Source organism: Dunckerocampus dactyliophorus, chromosome 10 (assembly GCF_027744805.1).
Source record: "Dunckerocampus dactyliophorus isolate RoL2022-P2 chromosome 10, RoL_Ddac_1.1, whole genome shotgun sequence".
Classification (NCBI taxonomy): Eukaryota; Metazoa; Chordata; class Actinopteri; order Syngnathiformes; family Syngnathidae; genus Dunckerocampus; species Dunckerocampus dactyliophorus.
In genome coordinates this window covers 26,184,256-26,205,269 of record NC_072828.1, presented here as the reverse complement: position 1 = coordinate 26,205,269, position 21,014 = coordinate 26,184,256, and the positions used below count along the sequence as shown (strand labels likewise).

Here is a 21,014-nt window from a genome sequence, read left to right as displayed (position 1 = left end):
CCAGCATTTTGATAAAGAAGGTAAGAAACACTAATGAAATAGTATTTAATTTTTAAAAAAAAATCACATTTGAGAGGCTGGAATCAGAGGATCTTCCATTTTAACATAAAAAAATGATTAATCAAATATCAAATTATTTGTTGATTAACTGGTTAATTGTTGTCACAATAATTGTACTACTATACTTCACAATTGCTGTGTGGCATGTGGCGTCATGTCCGGTTGCAGTCAACACGGGCTCAAGGGGATGGGGGGGCAAAGAAGCGTAAGAAGTTAATCATTGATTCATAGATTCATTGTTGCAGCTCAACACAACTATCCTGTAAGGCACATTAATTCGGCAAACTCGAATGAGAATGTTACACAAACTAGTCAGTTTTCCGCACGCAAAACTGGAATTATTCTCGACAAAAATATATCTTTTGTTCGTATTTTCAGTGTTTCTTATGGGAAAAACTGCTTTGGTTTTCATACATTTCAGGTTTCGTCTGGCCGAGACGAGACCGTCTTAAACCGAGGTACCACTGTACATATTCTATGCATGGAGACTGAGAGAAAGCATAGTCTCCTTGGGAAGACGATACATTTGAATCACAGAGATGGGTGGTGATGATCAAATGCCAAGCGCAAAACGCCAAGTTAATAATTAAGAGATCGTGGGCCGAAACCGGTCTCCAGGCACTGCTAAGCACATGAAGGAGTACTTGCATTCATTATTGGGTAAAGCGAGAGAGCGAGGCATTGTGATGATGTGTAAGACAAGAGCCAGGAAATAAAAAGAGACAAACACTACAGTACATGCAAAGTTCATCTCCTTGTTCCAAAATAACACCCACACATGACGCAAATATGACCGCGAGACGCTTCAGTGGTGATTGTCTGGACAGATATGATAGCAGTGACACTGGCCCTGGCAATTACAGGTCAGTGTGGAGGTTTAATGTTGTAAATGGAGGATCTATACTGGCTTTGCTGAGTATATACAGTAATGCTGCCCATCGGGCTACAGTCCTCCTAACAACGATGAACAAATAATGCTGAGGGCCAATACTTAGTAATAATAATTAGTTTTACCTTCGACTGGTCCACTTCCCTAACCTTACTGTGCATAGGATCAAAGTGAAAAACCACAGTATGTGCATGTTAGTCTCAGGATAACTACTGACTGATACAACAGATACAACTTTGCTGTAACAAAAAACATGTTTTATACCAAATTTACGAGCTTTGTTTGGTTTTTCTTTCCCCTTTTGAGTCACTTCCACTGGTTAGTAAAACGTCCCATCCCGTTCACTTTTGTCTCTCCGTACAAACATTTTCCGCCTCAGGTTGTATTCCCATGAATGTCTCTTTTAGACCAATTACTTAGGCTTGCCCTGTGTTATTACCTGAAGTCTTGACTATAATTAACCTTTTTTCCCCTGTGGGCTTATGCTGCCAGTTAGCATTGTGTTCAGGACTTTTATCCCCAGAATTGGAACCTTGAGTCATACATGATTGCAGCGTTCCAGAAGATGAAAGAATGAAATCACTTACAAGATTTTCAGTCAAATGACAGGTCACAAGAACTGCCCAATGAGGTCCACAGTTAAAATTGTTTGCAGCTGCTTTGAGTTTCACGGCTTCACGCTATCACCTTTTTTTTCTTTCAAAAATATATTAATGAATAAAATCATACCTGTTTAGTGGTTGAGTACGGCCTGTTATTAGTGAAAATATATGCATATTTAAGCAATGTTTTTGCCTAAATTAATCACTTTCAAGCATAAAAATGGCTAAATGAACTAAAATACAAATATTATGACTTCAGAGGACGCATTCAAAGGCTATGTAGTATTCTACACTGGTCACTAGGTAGTCGGTAGGCCTGTCACGATAATCGAATAATTAAAAAAAACAAAGTTGATCATTTGCCGGCCTCGATGAATTGACGTGTTTGTTTATCTCTTTCTCCTCTTTCTTTACCGCACAGGGAGTCGTGGAGTTAGTTTCACGTTGGACGTTGGATATTCGTCTCCATCGCTGTTAATTTCACTGCATGGAACTGCATGCAGTCAGCCATGGCATGTCCGACATTACAAAGTGAAAAAAAGTTCTCCTCCTATTCCCAGTGGAAGTGGTAAGTTTTTGGCTTCTTACTTTTCCTTTCTTCCCCAATCCGTTTGAAACCCTTTAAGTTAAGAATAAATACATCTGTAGGCTAACTAGTTAGCTCTCTGGCATGCTATGCAGCTGTGGCCGTCTCCTGCGTCACTGCAGTGATCCCGTAGCCTGCGCATTAGCAATGCGGTGTACACAAAGGGAAATTTTAACGCATGCACACATGCGCACACCCAGTTCTGTTCCAAATGTGAAAAATGGTAAACAGTTTGTGGTGTTATATTTGTAAATAAATGTTATTCTGATGTAAAACAGCCCCTTCTTGTGTTGTTTATGTTGTGGTATAGTTGTTTAGATATTTGAGATGTCACAAAAGCGCAAATTTGTGTCAAAGTGAAAGTTTCACAAAAGGCTGGTTTACTCCCTTTTTTATTCAGGGACTGATATTTTCCTGAAACTTACTTATATTCAACTTCTGATTACTAAAGAACGGAAAAAGGTAGAAACAAACTTGTTTTTATGATGAAAGACGGGAGTCTAATCTTTCTTTTGGTAGGTTCCATTTTTATAAAGCCATAGAACACAATATTCTGTGTGTCTTGAAAAATCTGTCAAAGTTGTAGTCAAATGGCCAGTAGTGAACGGGTTGTCTTTTGAAAAATGGCTGGGATTGAATGAGTTAATATTGAATCCTACTTCACGGAAAATCACTTACCGCGGTCGGGTCTGGAACCAATTAACTGCGATAAACGAGGGACGACTGTATGGGGAACACTGCTTCCACAATGAGGCTGCACAGCATAAAGATTCAAATTACACATTTAAATAAGTTTCTGGCATTCAATGCCGACTAACATAATTAGTTATCCCTTTATTGCCTTGTGTGTATGTAAAATGTATTAACTGAACCATGTAAAAGTTAACATTCTGGATCCTCTGCCATTACGAGTTTCATGGATAAGATATTCGAGTCTAAGAATGTTCTTGGGTACTGCTTAGGGTATCTTAAGTAATGGTCTCCCTCCACTATAGTGTCATGGAGGACATTCAAGGGTGAAAGACACCGAATTGTATAGTTGTTCCAACCACAGTATCCTTCGCCAACAACTGCCCCGATAAGCACACCCAACTTGTCTTTATCTGCTTGGCAGGGGGACACGTCCTGAGCAAAAAATAGCCAGCAATGGGGGCTCAGATACCTTTTTAAGTCTCTGATAATAGAACAGATCAACGCAAACACTGCTGGCGAGCAGGAGCAGCAAGACTCATACTGTGTAAAGACGCCGCTTTCACTAATACAGCTACCACCTGCTATTGGCTGCTTCCTCTGCTGGAGTCGATAAGACAAAATAGACTGGCAATGTGATTGTAAGACACCGGAGAGTGGGAGGTGGGCAGATGAATATGAAAACGGTCCATTTTCGCTGCTTTACTGTTGTTTGATGGGGTGAGGGGGGAAATAGATTTGAAGGTGGCTTTATGACTAATGCAGTAATTGATAGAGAAAAGCTTCTTTGGTCATAAATGGATGCCATTACCCACTGAATTAGCAGAGTGGAGGACAAAATGATGCAGGGCCATTCTATGATTTGCACAAAGAGGCGGACAAATTGGCATCTTTCATAGTGCAAAGAGATCTTTTTTTTTTAAAACTTTAAATGTTAGAAAAGAACAAGTTATTAATAAAAAGGTACAACCACGAGTACTTTCCTTCATTGTCTTCTGGGCGAAAATGATAGCGGTAACAATTAGGGATATCCCGATCCGATCTTCAGGATCGGGATCGGCTGCCGATCCGCTGTATTTTGAACATCGGATAATATCGGCTTCCGCCACGAGACCGTGCCAATTCGGTTGCCGTATCACGTTCGTAACTCCGGGCCACACTCCAACATGGTAGGTGCGGTAATGCACCTCAAAGCTGGTTGCCACTCGACTCCCGCCACCCGCAAGAAGAAGAAAACACAACACCACCAAGCAGACATGTCCCCTGTGTGCCGTGGTGGGTTTGTGGTTAGTTTCACGATGGACGTTGGACATTTGGCTCCGTAGCTACAGCGGTAGATCACCCACACTGTGCCCGGACTGCTGTGTCATTGTGCGGAGAGCTCGCACGCAGTGGAGGAGCTACGTGCCCGCACTGCCCATCTAGACACTTCAGGTATCAACTTATTGCCACCCCTATGTAAGTAATGATCTCACCTTGGCCACCCCAATGAAAGATGTCTGCCTCTGCCACTGCTCGCAAGGGAAGTGCTGCTCTAACCGCTGGTTGTTTATAGTAGAGTCTGTCAATAAATTACTATTGCGCTAAAGTAAAAAAAAAAAAAAAAAAAAAAAAAAAAGTAATATCATATATTCTAAATCACACAAAATGTCAAATGATTCGTCCTACCCTGAAAGTATTTTGCACGCTCATTTTTTCCAATTTTATCTTTTATTGGAGCCTTTATTGGATTAGGGACCTGACTCACAGAGGTTTGTTCCAAAAGCCAAACAATATTGTTGGTCAAGCTGTAAACAAAAAAGTACATTCAGCAATAACTTGGTGGCATTATTTTTAATGCTTTGAAGAGCTATTTGCATAACCACATTCAATCCCACAAGCTTATTATTAAAAAAATACAAAATAAAAAAATCGGTGCAGAATCGGATTGGATCGGCAAGACTACCAAAAAAATTGGATCGGAAGCCAAAAAATATCATGGTGGATGTAAGCAATGTGTATTATTTATACAATATGCTCTCACGTGTCACTCTAATCGATGCCATGGCTCAATCGCCCACTTGCAACCATTGCTTTTCCCCCAAAAATTTATCATGTTTTCCTCTTCAGGGAAAAAAAAGAATACCTATAATGGATCATATGTAACCAAAACCAAAAAGCAACCAAAACACTTACTGATACTTAACGTAGTCCCTTTAGTCATTCATTTAACCTTGGAGTGTCATTAGCTCCACATTGATGTTGTAAATGAGATTTCTTTGCAGTAGTCAAGCTATGGTAATTCACACGTCATTATTTCATTGTGAAAGAAATAGTTCTAAAGAAATGACAACATTATCTGATGATCTGATCTAATAAAAAAAAAAAAGGTAATGTACATCGAGCTTTGCTCTTAACTATTTAGTGGACCAACGATGGACAAATAAGCCTTTTTTGTGCCGACAGAACACGGGTGTAAAACTCAAGGCCTGAGGGCCGGATATGGCCTGTCATATCATTTTATCTGGCCTGGAAATTGTGCATGTCATTTTCTTGTTTTATTATTTTAATGTTACTTTTACAAATATTTGTGTATATATACATATTTCTTAATTTTATTATTAGAATTTTTTGTAACTAAAATAGTAATTTTGTATGTGTTATTATTTTATTTTATTTTTTATATAATTGTAAAAATCATTTTTATCTATATTTAATTTTCTATCTGACAATCTTTGTTGCTAAATCTACAGTATTTGTTGTCAGTTTTGAGAGAAAAGTTCATATTTTTTGTTGTCAAATCCAATTGAAAATTATTATTTGTATTATTTATGAATAACCAATTAATATAATAATTAATTATTATTTAATACTTGGCACCTTGACTTCTTTCGATGTAAGTTTGCTGGTAAAACAATACAAAGTGAAAATGATGAAAATCAAATTTGCCATAATATCATAAGGTGATTATACATCAATTTAACAGGCAACAGGTCGTCGCCCTCTGAGGGTAACCATAACTGCAATGTGGCCCACGGTGAAAATAAGTTTGACCCCTCTGCTATAGAACATCAAACATCTTTTACTTGTAATCACGGTAAATGAGGGCAAAAACAAAAGTTGTTTTTACATTTCTGTGCAGCGTACAGTATGTACCAATTCCTCACTTAATTATACCATCTCTGTCGATAGATAGAATGAGTTCAGATTAAGGCAGCACCGGCATTAATGGACACATACTGTTGTCCTTTTACACATGCACACAGACACACACACACACACACACACACACACACACACCAAACAACTCCAAACCCCGTCATCCATCCATCTATTTTCTATGCCGCTTATCCCAGCTGACTCTGGGTGAGAGGCGGGGTAAACCCTGGACTGGCATCAATCAAAGCCAATGCACACTGGCTGCCTGGGCAAGCGGCATCACTATGGCAACCAAGCCTTTACTTTAAACCACTGCTTGTATTGTCAGGAGGTTTTCACACACAATCACTCATCTAACAATGGTCGACCAAGAGGCAAAAAGAGGTGATGACGCAACTCCCCACTAATGGATTTCACTTCAGAGCAATTTAAAGCCAGAAAAACGGCCACAAGGTGGCAGAAGTGCATTTGATAAGAGCTCGGCAGAGACCATGTGGACGAAAAAAACACACATGACAGGAAGGAGGAAGTGGGAGAGCGTGGAGGAGTGTAGCGTGCAGAAGGCTACGCATTGCAGGGAATTTTTAATGCATGCACGTGCACACAGTCAAAATTGTCTAAAATGGCCGGTCGTGAATGGGTTGTCTTTTGAAAAATGTCCGGGATTGAATGAGTTAATAGTGTGAAATGAATTTTGGGCTATTTTACACAAACCTCGATTTACTTTAAGAAACTGTTTTAGAGTAGTACTAATACATGGGAAATTAATTATTCAATGATATATATTGTTTTGTTAAAACTAACACAACTGACAGAATGAAATAATGATTTCAATATTTTTCTCAATATTATGGTGATGGCTTTGCTTTTCATTGGCACACTGTCAAGGGAAGCATAACGAAGTGCAAAACGTTAACTAATAAGCAACGTTATCCTGAGTGCGGCTGCGCAAGCATACACTGTATTCTACCGCAGTACGCCGTAACTACCTCTCATGTGAGTCTCTTGTTTACGGACCAAAATTACGTTTCACATTCGAAATCACGGAACGTATCGCTGATCGTCGTAAACAGAGGACCACCTGTACATGTTTAATTGTAAAGATTTGATGATTCTCGTGATGCTAGAGGTGGTACAGGCCATTTATACGGTTTGCATGTTCTGTCCAAGGATAAATGGCATAGAAGATGGAGGGATGGATGGATGTTCTGTCCATTTTTCTGTCCAAAAAAAAAAGTGTTACTTAACATCGGCAGCAGCTGAGAAAACACCCACCTTTCTTCACTATGCATGCATGTTTTCCTGCAATTAATGTGTTTTTTTTAACCAATTATCGTTGGTGTGCAAATCACTTCCAGATGTACTGACCCAAGCGAGTTTGTGTGGCCTACTTATGCATACAAACCAGAACAATGGCCATTTTTACAGCATTCAACATTGTTCTCTTGTTATCTTACCGTTCCCTATCATACCATTTTTACATTGCAAGTGACCAGGCTCACAAATCGGAAAAGTTGTTTTTCCAGGAAAGATCTCAAACCACATGAGATTAGACCTTACCAATGAATGGAACAATTTTACATCATCAAACGATACCAACACACATTTTTCATGGCTCAAAGTATAAAAGGCGCAAAGAGGACATCATAGTTTTGAAGAAACCCGTTGCCCATTGCATCATGCAGTGTACCATCAATGTCAACTCCAATGCAAACAAACTTGTGGGACTTTACAAGACCACCGGGGACCTGTGGTAGGATGTGGAGATATGTGTTACCACCCAGAGGTGGAGCGTTATGGCTATAAGGCAGCATTGCTACAAAGAGTAGCGCACTTGTAATAGGCACAAATTGGTCCCATTGAAACCGTTGTTGGAAGAAAGCAAAAAAAAGCACAAGCCACAAAGTATTCTTGAGCCCACTGGAAATAAATATTCTGTGGAAATGGGAACAATAGTAAGATTAAAGATGTACCTGATTTGGACAGAGAAGATGAACAACATGGATAACTGCAGTAAGAACAAATTTAAATCCTGAAGGACAGGATCCCCAACCAGTGGGAAACTTTCAGGCATAATGATAAAAAAAAAATTAAATAAAAAAATTGTAATTTACTACATTGAATTGCATGTAAATGTATATCAATATGGGGCATTATTTTATTCAAAAATAATGTTTTTGCATGTTTACGTTGTATGCTGCCAGCTGGGACGTGTCCCATTTTCTTTGAAGGTCCTTGAACGCACCATTGTGCATATGTTTCTCCCACACTGCACAGATAGACTACTATACCGTATTTTTCCCGTTTTTCTTTTACCTCATATTTGGTCCCAAATACTGTGTTGGAATGCATCAAGGTAAGGTTTGATGAGGTTTTTGAGTGCTAATGTGCAAATTAGTTCGCTTCACAACCTCAAGTTAATTCATGCTATTACTAGCACACTGCCTATGACCACACACATCAAATATCGTCGTTATAATATTGTCTATGAAAAACAAACACCAGGCTAGCACTGGTGGATGGTGGCTCTGTATTGTTTTTGTGCTTTGAATTTGATGTTCTTCCTCTTTTAGTTTTACACAATACATAATAAATAAGATAAATGAGATCGCTATCATGTACGAGCTACAAGTTGAGTGACATCCATTAAGACTGCCACAATGGCAACACCCCCAGGCAGGATCATTCTGCTCACTAGCATGGAAACAGGAGCTCAGAACTCATTCAGTTTTGGTGCACCCTTAAGTTGAGGACTTTCTATTTCTTTAGTTTTCATACTGCAAGAACATTTTGTGACATTTCTCATTTTATTGAAAAGTCTCGCTTTCACCATCCGCTGTGTTGTTGAAACTCAGGTATCTTAATTTACAATATAAAGGACAAAATCAAACACTTTGAACTGAGATGGCAGCTTTTTTTCCCCCTTCAGCATTTTCCTGCCACCCTTTGTTAGCAATTTAAATTGAATAGACATCGAAATCTGAACAGTTTGGAATTCTATCAAGAATCGGAAAATACCTCGCTCTAAATTTGCACAAAACCTCAGACTTCTGCAAGCAAAGAAACTAAGTGTTTTGCTTTGGGCTTTTTGTGGTGTTTTTGCAACACTGCACTTCACAAAAAAATAAGTTAGACATTTTTGTTGTTGTTGTTTTTACGTTTTATTATTAGCAGTGTTTTGCTTTTTTTTTTTAAACCTTGAGTGGCTTGTCATTCGTTATTATTCATTTTAGATTTTACAGCAGTGAACTTATTTGTATGTTTGTATGATCAGTATCAGTGCTAATTAAAAAAATGCTCAAATAACAATGAATAATATTATAATAATATACATTTTTACAATTATAGGAGTATATTTGTTCACATATTTTTTATTTTTATTTTTTACAATCCCAAACAAATGAGGTGTTGACGGGTGTCTCTGGATGTATAGTGTGCTAATGTTAGACGTTCCTCTGTGTACAAAATGGATATTTTTTCATATTGCTGTCCAATTTTTTTTCTTCTTGAACTTGAATCTGATGGCTGTCTGTTGGTCTGGAGCTGCACTCCTCTGAGCGTCTTTATTCTTTAAACATTGTAAATCATTGAACTGGGGCCAAAGAAAAGGTTTCCAAACGGTTGCAACGCCCAATGAATGCAAAGAGCGCCAACAGGCTTCTCGGCGCATGGCTTCCGGCCTGGGACTAAATAAAAAATGAAACAGTTTTCTTCCTCTTTTACAGAGGAAAAGAGTAGATTCGAGAAAGGTACCAGGACTTGCCATGTAGCGGCTGAGCGCCTGTGAATTTAATTCAGCAGTCACTTGACAGCGTTGGCTCAAACATTAATTTTGGCAAATAAGATAAAGTGCGTGAAAGAATGGATGATGGACAGAGTGTGAAGGACCGAAACAAAGAAGAAAAGCTGTGAAAACCATAAACAAGTTCCAATGAATTCCTTCATATGGCAAATATAAAATTGTTACTTGGCATTTTTCAGGATTTATATTCCATTATTTGTCTCCATGTACTAGAAAATCACAGACAAAATACAGAGAAGTGTATAGCTACACTGTAATACAACAAATACATAAATCGCCCACTATTCTACAGCCATCGACGGAAATAAAATATATGAATGCACGTGCATACCAAGGAAGGTTGTGCTGTTTGGATTTATTGTGCTATCGTTCTTTCTCTTTTGATTAAAACGTCCCCATCTCACTGTGATTCATGAGCGTGAAAGGCAAGGAAGTAAGGCCAGAGAGGGACAAGCGGGAAGAATGACATCATGCTTTGAGCTGGGCTTTTCTGCCGTGTGTGTCTGAGGTTAGCTCCTCACTCAAAGCCACTCTGCTACTCCATTAGTCTGGCGTCAATACAATTATGACAAGTGTGTTTGTGAATTACATTCAGGGAAAACAATGAAGAAATGTGTGCAGGTATTTCCACAGTAGCTGAAGTAGTTTGCCGTGGTTCGCAAACGATGATTTACGTTTTTGCAAAATATGTAAAAGGTGTCTCCAAGCTCTGTCTTCGTTTGTCCTGACTGCCGCTGCTCAAAGGCTGGGCCGCACGCTTGTGGAGGTGTTCTGCACGCTTCCACAGCTCGCCTTTGATGGCAGCGGTAATGCACACTACATAGGCTTGTGGAGGTGCCACGCATGTCTGGATCTTGAATTATCTGACAACGGGCACAATAATCCCCAACACGAGCTCCTGTTGCGGTACGCCAAGCTAAGACTCAACTCCCCGATGTCAATTCCTGTCCCTCCTCCACTCAGCTCTCTTAACACCGGAACACATTTACAACAACACACACGAGCATGAGTCTTATTTTCTCTTATTGTGTCTACTTTATTGGGTAACACGAGTGTAAAGGTGACTAAAGGGGCCTTATTTCATACCTGCAGGGCTCTAATAATGTTAAAACCCGTATTTAGAAGGTTGTAAATAGGTTTTCTATGCTCTAACTACAAAAATATTTCATTTATAAATAAAGAATCCTACTACTACACATCACGGTCGGGTCCAGAACCAATTAACCGCGCTAAACGTGGCACATAAACATACCGTTTCACCCAGACTAATGATTTTACAGAGAGCTACAGTATGTTTGACAAAGTGACCAAATGCGAGGATCATTTAGGTATGACTGAATATTAATGTTTTTACCCTCAGAAAACCCAAACCAAGTAAACAAAACATCTGCTTTCACCTGCCTATGTGAATTTTTGTATGCTTTCCTCCAGCTGAGCACAAACACTGCAGAATCATGTGACCAGCCGCTCCAAAGCCTCTTCGCAATCAAAGCAAGACAGCTCGGTTGCAACATGACAACAATCAAGGCCTCCGCACGCAGCCTGTCCTCAGGAGAATTTAGAAGGATGTTGTACAAAAAGTAGTGCACTGGGTTACTTGGGGAAAACTATGTTCCTTGTTACTGAATAAAAATACACCATAAGACTAACCTCCCAGTTGATTAAAAATTAAGGGGAAAAAACATTCTAAACATAAATATATTTTAGCAAGTTTATGGTGTGTGTTACAGCAGCAAAACCCAAATACTGCTGGGAACTGTCCTGTCTATTTAAGTATTTTAAGTTCCGAGCACTCAGTGCGGTTTGGGTTTTATCATTTTTTTTATTCGTGGCACTCCTTTAAAAAGCTATGCTGTTTTCTAATTGAATGAATCAATTTAATCGATAAATTACTGCAGCTCTCAATAGCACTGATATCCTTGGATATCGACATGGGTGTGTTACCAAGTCACTGTTCTCATTTGAAATGATGAGATTGATAATTATGGGGCTGATATGAGGAATTATCAGGTCACACTGATAAGTCTGATAAACATAGCTCCGATAACCGATTAAAAAAACGCTCTATTGACGCGAGATTACCTATACTGTGTTGTAGGTGTGTTAGCGTGTGCAAATCAAGCGCTCCTTTTCCGTAACGTGCTGCAAGCGGCCTGTCATAACTTCCCCTGAGGTGACTTGAGGAGCACACTTGACCTCATTCCAATACTCTACAGGTATGTCATGACGTGGTCACTACAGGAAGGATGGCAGCAGAGAGCATCTTTAGAATAATATATCGGGGCCGTGACTCTAAGTACGCCACCATGCTAACCAACCAAACACTATCAGACTCAAACACAAACTTCAGGTCATCAAGTGTCATTGGAAAGGCTGAGTGGTTTGCTTGGTACTTACATAAGGCGTGGGAGCCAGTGAGCAGCTGTGAAAGCAGCAGAGTGGTAACAGGCAGCAGGAGTGGCAAGGACAGGCGAGTGACACTCCTTGTGGCCATCTTGGTTCCAGTGGGAGTGGATTGGGGGGTGGGGTACAGGGAGGGAAGGGGTGGGTCTTATCTTCCACCTGGCTGGAGAGCCGAGGCGCCAACTGCAGCGGGATGATTGAGTTCTGCAGGCAGGATGGTTTTTCTGGATGAAGAAAAACACAGAAAGAGACGCTCTAACCTTAAAGTTGTTGAGGACAGTGTGAAGTCAGCATGACATTTTTTTTAAATGACATTATTGAGGTTAGCTACAACAACACCCCGCAGAGCAGTAAGGGCAGCAGAACTGAATTATTTGACCTATGACTTCAGCTACATTGTCGTCTTGTGCAGGATGTTGTGGACCAAACCCTTTAATTCCAGCCATCTTGCAACGAAACCAGTTTATCTTAGTTATTTCATTAACAGTGGAGGCGCTGTTTCCATCTGTTACTCTATCCTAATTTCATGGATCCTGCTGCTTGCTGCTTTGTAATTAAAAGAGGAAGTCCAGACCCAATCTCTTTGTTTTACTCAAATTCCATTAATCCTCGAGAAACATGATTTATCTTACTGAAGTGTGGTAGCGTGCAGAGCAACCGCTGTGTGATTATAGCATTCTCTTCAACCAAGAAGGTGTGAATAATGGCACAAATAAAGAGAGTGGTAGGAGGGATTAATGACAAGACTGGAGGGTCTAACATGAGGGGATATCACAGTTATTTATTACCCCATTTCCCGCATTTTTAAATAAATGCATATATTGTTCCAGGTGTAAGAACATGGTCACTGGAACAGATTCCGGTGTGACATTCATTACCTGCTCACTGGGTGGCAAACGGGGTGCAATAGTGGAAACTGTGCGCACAGAATGCACTCCAGTGGTGATTTCATAATGCCTGACACTCACCGTTCATCAAAAATGATTTACTAGGCAACCAAGAGATTAAATACATACACTATGTGCGGTGTCTCCACTAAGATGGACATACTAACCAGTCAGTTGATTGTGTGGAACTGGTTGTTGATTAACTGCATCTTGAAGCAAAGGCAGTGCTTCTTAAATAGTGGGGTGTTGTACATGTACAGTATTTCAAATCAAGAGGGGGCGGATGACAGAAAATAACTGAGAACGGCAAATTAGAGCAAAATGGGGTGCATGAATTGGTTGAAACCAGCAGTGCTGTTCCTTTTCAGTCAGTTGGTCTGAAGAAGAACAACATAGCATCACCTACGAGAGGTTCCACACGGACCTCCGCTATGGCTTCCAAGCAGCATTATTCTGCTGAACAATTAACATCAGACAGCTGCCATCTGTACCGATCAAACACAATCAAAATCACATACGTTTATTATACTATCAGTGTATATGCTTCTATTAACCAATAGCCAAAAATACGAGACTGCAGTCTTTTGACATGAATAACTAAGAGGTAAGGCAATGCAACTACATTTCCAACGTTCGATACCTTCTGCAGTTTAAAGGAAATATTTCAGTCATGAACAATACAATGAAATCTGTCATCATGCCTCAAACGTGTGGGCGTCCTTGAAAAGCTCGGCTCAGCTTTCAACACATCGGTCTTAACACGCGACCGACATACAGCCTGTCTATGGTCGCCCGGCAGGCAGGGGAAGTCATTGGCAACGACTAAGTGGAGTACAGACACATGACAGGTGAAATTGTCTCGGTGACTTACAAAGTGATATGCCTTTTGTTCTCACGGTAAACAATGTTGGCGTTAAAGGAAACCTTGCCATGCCTGAGGGAGATTACTCTATCTGTGTGCAGAGGATGGCTGGGGTTATGATTTATGGTCCTCTCTTTAGGGCATGCCTTTTTTATCTGCACTTCTGCTAGGTATACAAACTTCACAACACAATTACAACACCTATTGTTGTAGAACGTGCAAAGTGAACATAACCTAAGGCCACGTGTGGGCTTCTGTTTAACCGTGTTTCTGCATGACTGTCGGCAGCGGTTCAATGCTCAAGTAGAAAACAAAGATTGAAGCGTTAAGGCAGAACATGCACTTATTTAATGAGGCATTGAGAAGTTCTAAAAGATTACCACCAGCACAATAAAGGGGGTCAAAGCAAGAATTTGACCAACAAGTATTCATCAAATAGCTTGTTTGTCTTGCATTCAGGAAAGCTGTAGTCTTTAACATTCTGGAAATGCAGGCACATTGATTGATAAAGCCTGCCCATTACCCCAATCGCTTACATGTTGCTTGACTGCGTTTGAGAGGAAACTACTAATTCACTTTTTTCCCACCTCCATCGGCATCGGCTGATTCAGTCGACTTCATTTTCTTATTCAGTAATAAACATACCAAAATAAAAAACAGTTTTGCAATTATTGCCCATAAGACTGAAACAAAGTGGAACCTATAAATATTTAAAGCACAACATAGTGGGACACCTGGCCATACGAGATATGACGGGACCTACTGTATTTCAATATGGATGGAAACAAGGTATTTGAAGGAATACTGTCTGCATGATTTTGGTTTCAACTGCAGTCCATTAATCCAGACAATTGAGTAAGAAGGTCACTCTTCCAGTTTATCCTAAAGGTGTTTGATGATTAACGTCATGGTTCCCACAAAGTTTGTGCATTGAATTGTTTTGATAAGATGATAAATTAAGGGAGGTATAAGGTGTCTAGCCCCAACCATTGATTGATCAATCAATCACTTCGCATCCCAAGACTTACCCCAGTCCCTCCCAAAAAACTGGAACATTAAACATCTGACAGTCTCTAGCAGTTACAGAGTGAATGATGGCACAATTTCCACTGAGTGATGGCGGTCCCCGGTTATGAGGCACTCTAACTTTGACACGGTCCAGCTATAAATTAAGCTCATTTCCAATTTCAACATTGATACAAATGTGTTTGATAACTGAGATAGCAACGGGACATGCAATAGGAGGATATGAAACCAATAGCTAGATATCTATATTCAGGCTATAGTAAGACGGTAAAGAAACCAAGAACCGCATACATCAATGACCTTTTTGATGCTTGCTTTCTGCCTACTGCTGTTTAATGTTTTGCCGATAGCTGATGTCTCTCCCAGTGCAGCTTTTTACCTTAGATTTAGTTTTTATGCTTCAGTCCGGCATTACAGGCTTTTACCTCAACCAATTTACTGCCTTTCATTGATCCATTCACCGCACCCCCCGCAGAGGACAAGCAACACACAGTATGATGTCGCTGCGATGTCTCGTGTCAAAGCACGTGTTTGTTTTATGGCTGTTCTTTTCTGGTAAACAGTATGTGTGGTTGTGCATGTGTGCATAAGCCATTCTTGAATTTGCATGAGTTTGTTAAACAGTTTGTTTTTGGCATAAACAAAGTATGCCAAAAACACATGTGATTGTAAAAAAAGAATTTGTAAAATATAGAAAAAAGTTTAGTCTACTGTGCAGTATCATACATTCAAATTACACAAATGGTGTTGATACATACTTTTACAGAGAGAATGAGTAAATGTGTGAAGGTAGATGTCTAAGGCTTCTAAATATATCTCCCTGATCAAAATAGTCATCTTTCCAATCTTCCATTCCTTTTTCCCCCCTCCTCCTTCATTTCCTCCCTCCACTTCCTCCCCCTTCAAACTCATGCATACTAAACTATGCTTGCATTGCAGATGTTCAGCTGAGAATCACATGAATTTGCATGGAACTGCAGGACTATTATGTAAATGGCCGAGTGTACCTTCCAGCATCACTCTTTCATTTCCATCCAGTGGATCCTGCAAAATCTGTATCAGAGGAACTTGATGCGGGGCGCACCTGTCATTAGCTGCTATGCGTAGGGAAGCCCCACAGGAGGCAGAAGAGCTTACGCAACAAAAACATGCATTCCCGAACAATGCCTGAAGCATTTAAATTTTGAGTGTAACTTGCATCAAGGGCAAGCTGCTCCACATTTGTATGCATCAGGTAAAGTGGTAAGCCAGAGTATGGTCCTGTTATGAACATAAGTAACAGGACTAAGTCAATCCTTTCTATGCTAATTTACGGAGTTAGAATGTTTTACAACATTTGTGTTAAAACAAGCTAAATGCAATAGCAAGTTTTACACAGCCTGTTCAAGCCGGGATCTTTCTGACTTTTTTGTGGGTGGTTGTTCTGGAGGGACACTGGAGGGATGGCGTTGCCCCAGTAACAGAGCCGGGAGGATGCCTGTGTAAAAATGGTGAATGCAGGAATATGAAGTTTCTACAGCTGCAACAACTAATCAATCATTAATCTATTATCCAATTAATTAACTATTTTGAAATTCAATAAATCATTTTTTGTGTTAAAAATGAAAATATCCTCCGATTTCAGCCTCTCAAATGTGAATATTTTTTAATTGTCTTAGTCATTCACGAAAGCAGACCTATTATCTTTGTGTTTTAGGCAAAAGAAGAAATTCACACATGTCAGCTTTGACTTTGGAAAACAGTGATCAACATTTCTGCCTCTTTTGTGATATGCTGCGAACCAAACCACTAACTGCTTGTGTTTGGTTCATCTTGATTTGGCCCATCTAAGGCCTAACCAATTACTCAATTAATCGAAACGACAATCTTCAGATTAATCAAGTAGGACAATAATTGTTAGTTGCGACTCACGCTCACTTCTCCAGTCCTGTTGTGTTGAAAGTAATGTTGCTGTCTGATGTTTTCATACTTTATGTCACAACTAGGGATGGGACCGAGCCAATCCAATATCGGTTCGTACCTAGCAAACGTAGCTAGAAGAATATCAGCAAATGTAGCCAAAAGAGTATCAACACACCTAGCTGTTTCCACACATGCACTGCAGCCGTCCCTCCTCACTCGCGCCATTCACGGACACAAAACATCAACTATAACACCACACAAAACTTCCAGATGGATATAATATCATACTTGTCTATAGAGAGGAGTTAATGACAGCCTCATATAAAATCAACAATAATGATAATGTAGCGACTGGAAATTATGTGCGATATTAAGAGTTTGGTATTTTCCCACCGTCTGTGAAGCCGTGAATGTGTCAGGTTGAGCACCTGTGTGGAGAAACCAAGGTTCGCTGATATCCTTCTAGCAACATTTGCTGATATTCTTTTGCCGTGGTTGCATGTTAAAGTAAACAGAGTTCTGGTATATGAATTGCATCGGTATCTGCAGATTCAGACTGTAAGTGGAAAAATGCGGTTCGGTGCATCCCTCCAGACTCTGGCGCTCTGGCACTTAGATGATCACATCTAAGTGATTTCGGGATGCTGCCTTGCTATATAAAATCACATACATTTGTGGCAATATGCTGCTTTCACCGGGTTCTGTATAAAAAGCAAAGGTGCCTATGTTGCGGGATCTTCTGTTAAAACTCCGATGTGGTTACTTTATCTCTGCATGAGAGAGTCTCAAATCAACCAATGTAGGTGTAGTAGAAGTACAACAGTATAACAATAAGAACATAACTAACACATTACTTGCTACGACAACGAATGAGAACCCTTTGTGTCTTTAAGGTTTGTTTGGGCAGGGTGAACTGCAACACTGTGACCTCATTAAGGGATTGCAAAATTCCCAGCCTTGGCAACCTCTCCTTGGAGTTACTTTCCCACGGGCCTTTGCCCTCCACTGTTTCCAAATTCCCCCGACCACACAAAATATGGTGTGTGTCACTCCGGAGACACCTTGTGTTGACCATCTGTCAGTCCACTGGGAGGAGCAGAACTCATGTTCTTAGGGACATTTAAAGTTTGCTTTGAAAGGGGGAAAAAAAACTGCCATGCTAGTATTTCAGTTCATTCTAGACTCTTGAACTGCGGGCTAAGACAGCCATTTAGGTAATGATGACCTATCAGGGAACTAAAAAAAAACAACACAATCCTGTTATATCGCCAACCATTTGTTTTTCTTTAAGAGCTGCTCGGAGTTTGATCAAGAGAAAATGGTGTTTGCATTGAACATTATGAGACTTCAGTGTCCTTCCAATAAACACCACAGTTAGGAGGCTTTTAGTCAAAAACCACCTTGGTAGAGGCTGAGTGCACAGCAGCAGGCGTCAGGGTCATGCTGTGGGAGAGTGTACGCACTGGCAGCTGGGAGGCATGGTGGGTGAGCTGACCTCCTAAATGCAGACTTTATTGCCCAGGCATTTTGTTTAACACCAAGGGGTGACACTTTGTCAGACTGCAATGCTCCAGGTTAGAAAATGCACACACACACGCACACAGATGATGTTTGTTTTCTGCCTCGGCTCGCTTCCAGCCCTGGCCAACCATCGTTTGTGTCAAAGGACACAGGTAGCACTGTCCATGATGAAAATCACCGGGGCCAGAATAGGTTTAGGGAGGCGAGATAGGGCGAGACTGCGCCCTATATATAGGCTAGATATTTAATTATAGCAGTTGGAAGTTGAAGCGGGAGGTGAGATGGGTGCGAGACAGTCCTTGACAATAAAGAGGTAGTTGATTGGATGTGTGTGTGTAAGAGAGGGAGAGAGAGCAGAAAGGATGACATCATCTCCTGGTCCTCTGCCAAAAGACTCAGACAAGCATCACACCAACTGGCCCAAGGCCTGAGCGCCCTTTAAAAATTGCCACAGGAGGGTGACAGAAGTGTTTGAAGGGCAGCTGGGACAGCTGTGGAAGCAAGGCTCATATTCATTCTGGAAATGGGACATGGGTAAGCAAGAATGAGATTATTTGGAGCGACTGAGGAGGAAGAAGAACGAAAAACTTGGCAGACTACAGTGTCATGAAATTGTCTCCAAAGCTCCCCTGGCAGGGAACATTGTGAAATTGTTTCAAAAGTTGATCTTGAACAAACTTCTGAAACACCACCACGACTCACTTTTGCAATTTGCTCAGAGATCCCTAATGATCAGTTTTTGTCCACAACACATACAATGGAACCTCAGTTGTTGCACGCCCCAGTTAGCGTATTTTTCAGTTGAAGTCCATCAAAAATTCACTGCAAAATTTTGCCTTGGTTTGCATGCATTTTCCTAATAGCTTACAATATGGTGCACGTCCCGTCATGTTACTAATACACTGTGTGATTTCAACTGTGTTCTTAATGTATTTTTATTACAAAATGTCGTCGTTAGCAGCCTATTAGCTTGCTACTACATGAAAACAGAAAGTGAGCTGTCACCCGTCTAAGAAATTGTCGTAATTAGCACAGCCAAACCAGCAGCAATACAGAACACAGGAAAGGTGCAATCCCAAGATTTCACAGTACATTCCGAATAATTCGACCAGTAATTGATACACAATTCTGGTGATATCAGTCTACCGTTACAATGGTATTTACCGTCATCTGTGCAGGTGAAAAACAACGCCACAACAGTTGACTCGCTCATTTTCGCCTCATTTCAGTTCCACTAAATTAATGGTAACTATCGCTTTAGGACCAAAATGAGACACCAGTATGTGTTTATTTTTCTGGTTACTACCGTTTGCGTAGGCACCGGTGCGTGTTGGTACGCATCCCTAATTGTTGCTGATTATTTTCAGTCATAGACAATCACAGATTGTCTCACAGCACTAAATAAAACTACTGTGTGTTTTTCCCAACCTAACCTTCTTATTATTGTCTGCCTTGCGAGTTGCCACTCCATTCAATGTAATATTATGCTGGAGCCTCGGCAATGGTTCGTTTCAGAATCCAATTCTATGGCGCCTCTTGTCCTGAGAGAACTTTGATTAGTCGTGTCTCAAGAGGGGGAAATAAAAGAGGGATGTGGCCATACAACGAGCACATTCACACTCTAAGGCATACGCAAGGACATACTCGGACACAAAGAGACAACCACGATTTGCTACATTTACAAGAAACCCTCACAGTTCATTCTATTTTGCTGGATGTTGTGCAAAATCCATCCCCAAGTCAGTGGATTTTCTACTAGTATTTAGAGACATCGTATTCCAGTTTGGACTGTTATGTAGTCATTGACAAAAGGAGGCAGTCAACATAAAAATGGCAAATTGAAGGTACCAGCAGCTAATCTTTTTAAAGACTTAAGTCTCACACTGCTAAAAACTGGCCTTTTTCTGATGTCTGATGGACAAAATCTTTACATAACGATGAGCTTCTGGCCTCAGCTGCAGCTGCAAGTGGATTGTTTGGGAAAATAATCAATGCAGAGAGAGCAATATCTGGATTTTTTTTTCAATTTTCACTCCATTGCAGCCCAAATGAGAAAGCACGCCCAAGAGGCATGCTGGTTTACGCCACTACATTGAAATCACAAACTATCCACTAATAAAGTCCACTACAAAGTGAACCTAGAACACAGCAGTGCTGTCTGATTGTACAATATACAAAAAGGCATCGCACCGTACATCAGTGGCCACCAGCCTTTTTGAGGCTAGGATCCCTGGTCTCGGCCGTGAACCGAGACAAGAGCTGCATAAATATAAATGTATAATTCATCACAGCGATCAACCAGGTAAGTGCCAAAGATGGACTGGTCGATCACGATCGACGGGTTGGTGACCCCTGTCTTGCATAGTTTGACAACATAAAGGAAACGTCATGAAATCTCATATTATATAAAAATGCATCATTCAATTGTGCTGAAATTCTGTTTCTCCTATCAAAATGGTCTAGAGATTTTGTTTTTGTTTTAAAGAACATAAATATAAATACATTTGAAACATGAAATTGTTTTTGAAATATAGCATTATTTTGTATATGTTTTCATGATAATGGAGGTGAAATGTAGTATTAAGATGGACGGAAAACCCAAGCCAATTTACATACCACTTTGGACAAATGGAATGTCGAAAGTCA

At 40.3% G+C, this 21,014-nt stretch overlaps 1 protein-coding gene across 17 annotated transcripts in view; it reads right to left on the bottom strand.

The window, feature by feature from the left end:
* The window catches only part of ptprsa (protein tyrosine phosphatase receptor type Sa), a 294,585-nt gene that overhangs the window by 152,857 nt on the left and 120,714 nt on the right, over window positions 1–21,014 (bottom strand). For all 17 annotated transcript variants that reach the window (XM_054790816.1, XM_054790828.1, XM_054790815.1 and 14 more), the window contains one exon: window positions 12,165–12,394. In XM_054790816.1, the coding sequence (XP_054646791.1) occupies window positions 12,165–12,261 (97 nt within the window). In that variant the 5' untranslated portion in view covers window positions 12,262–12,394. The remainder of the gene's footprint in view (window positions 1–12,164; window positions 12,395–21,014) is intronic.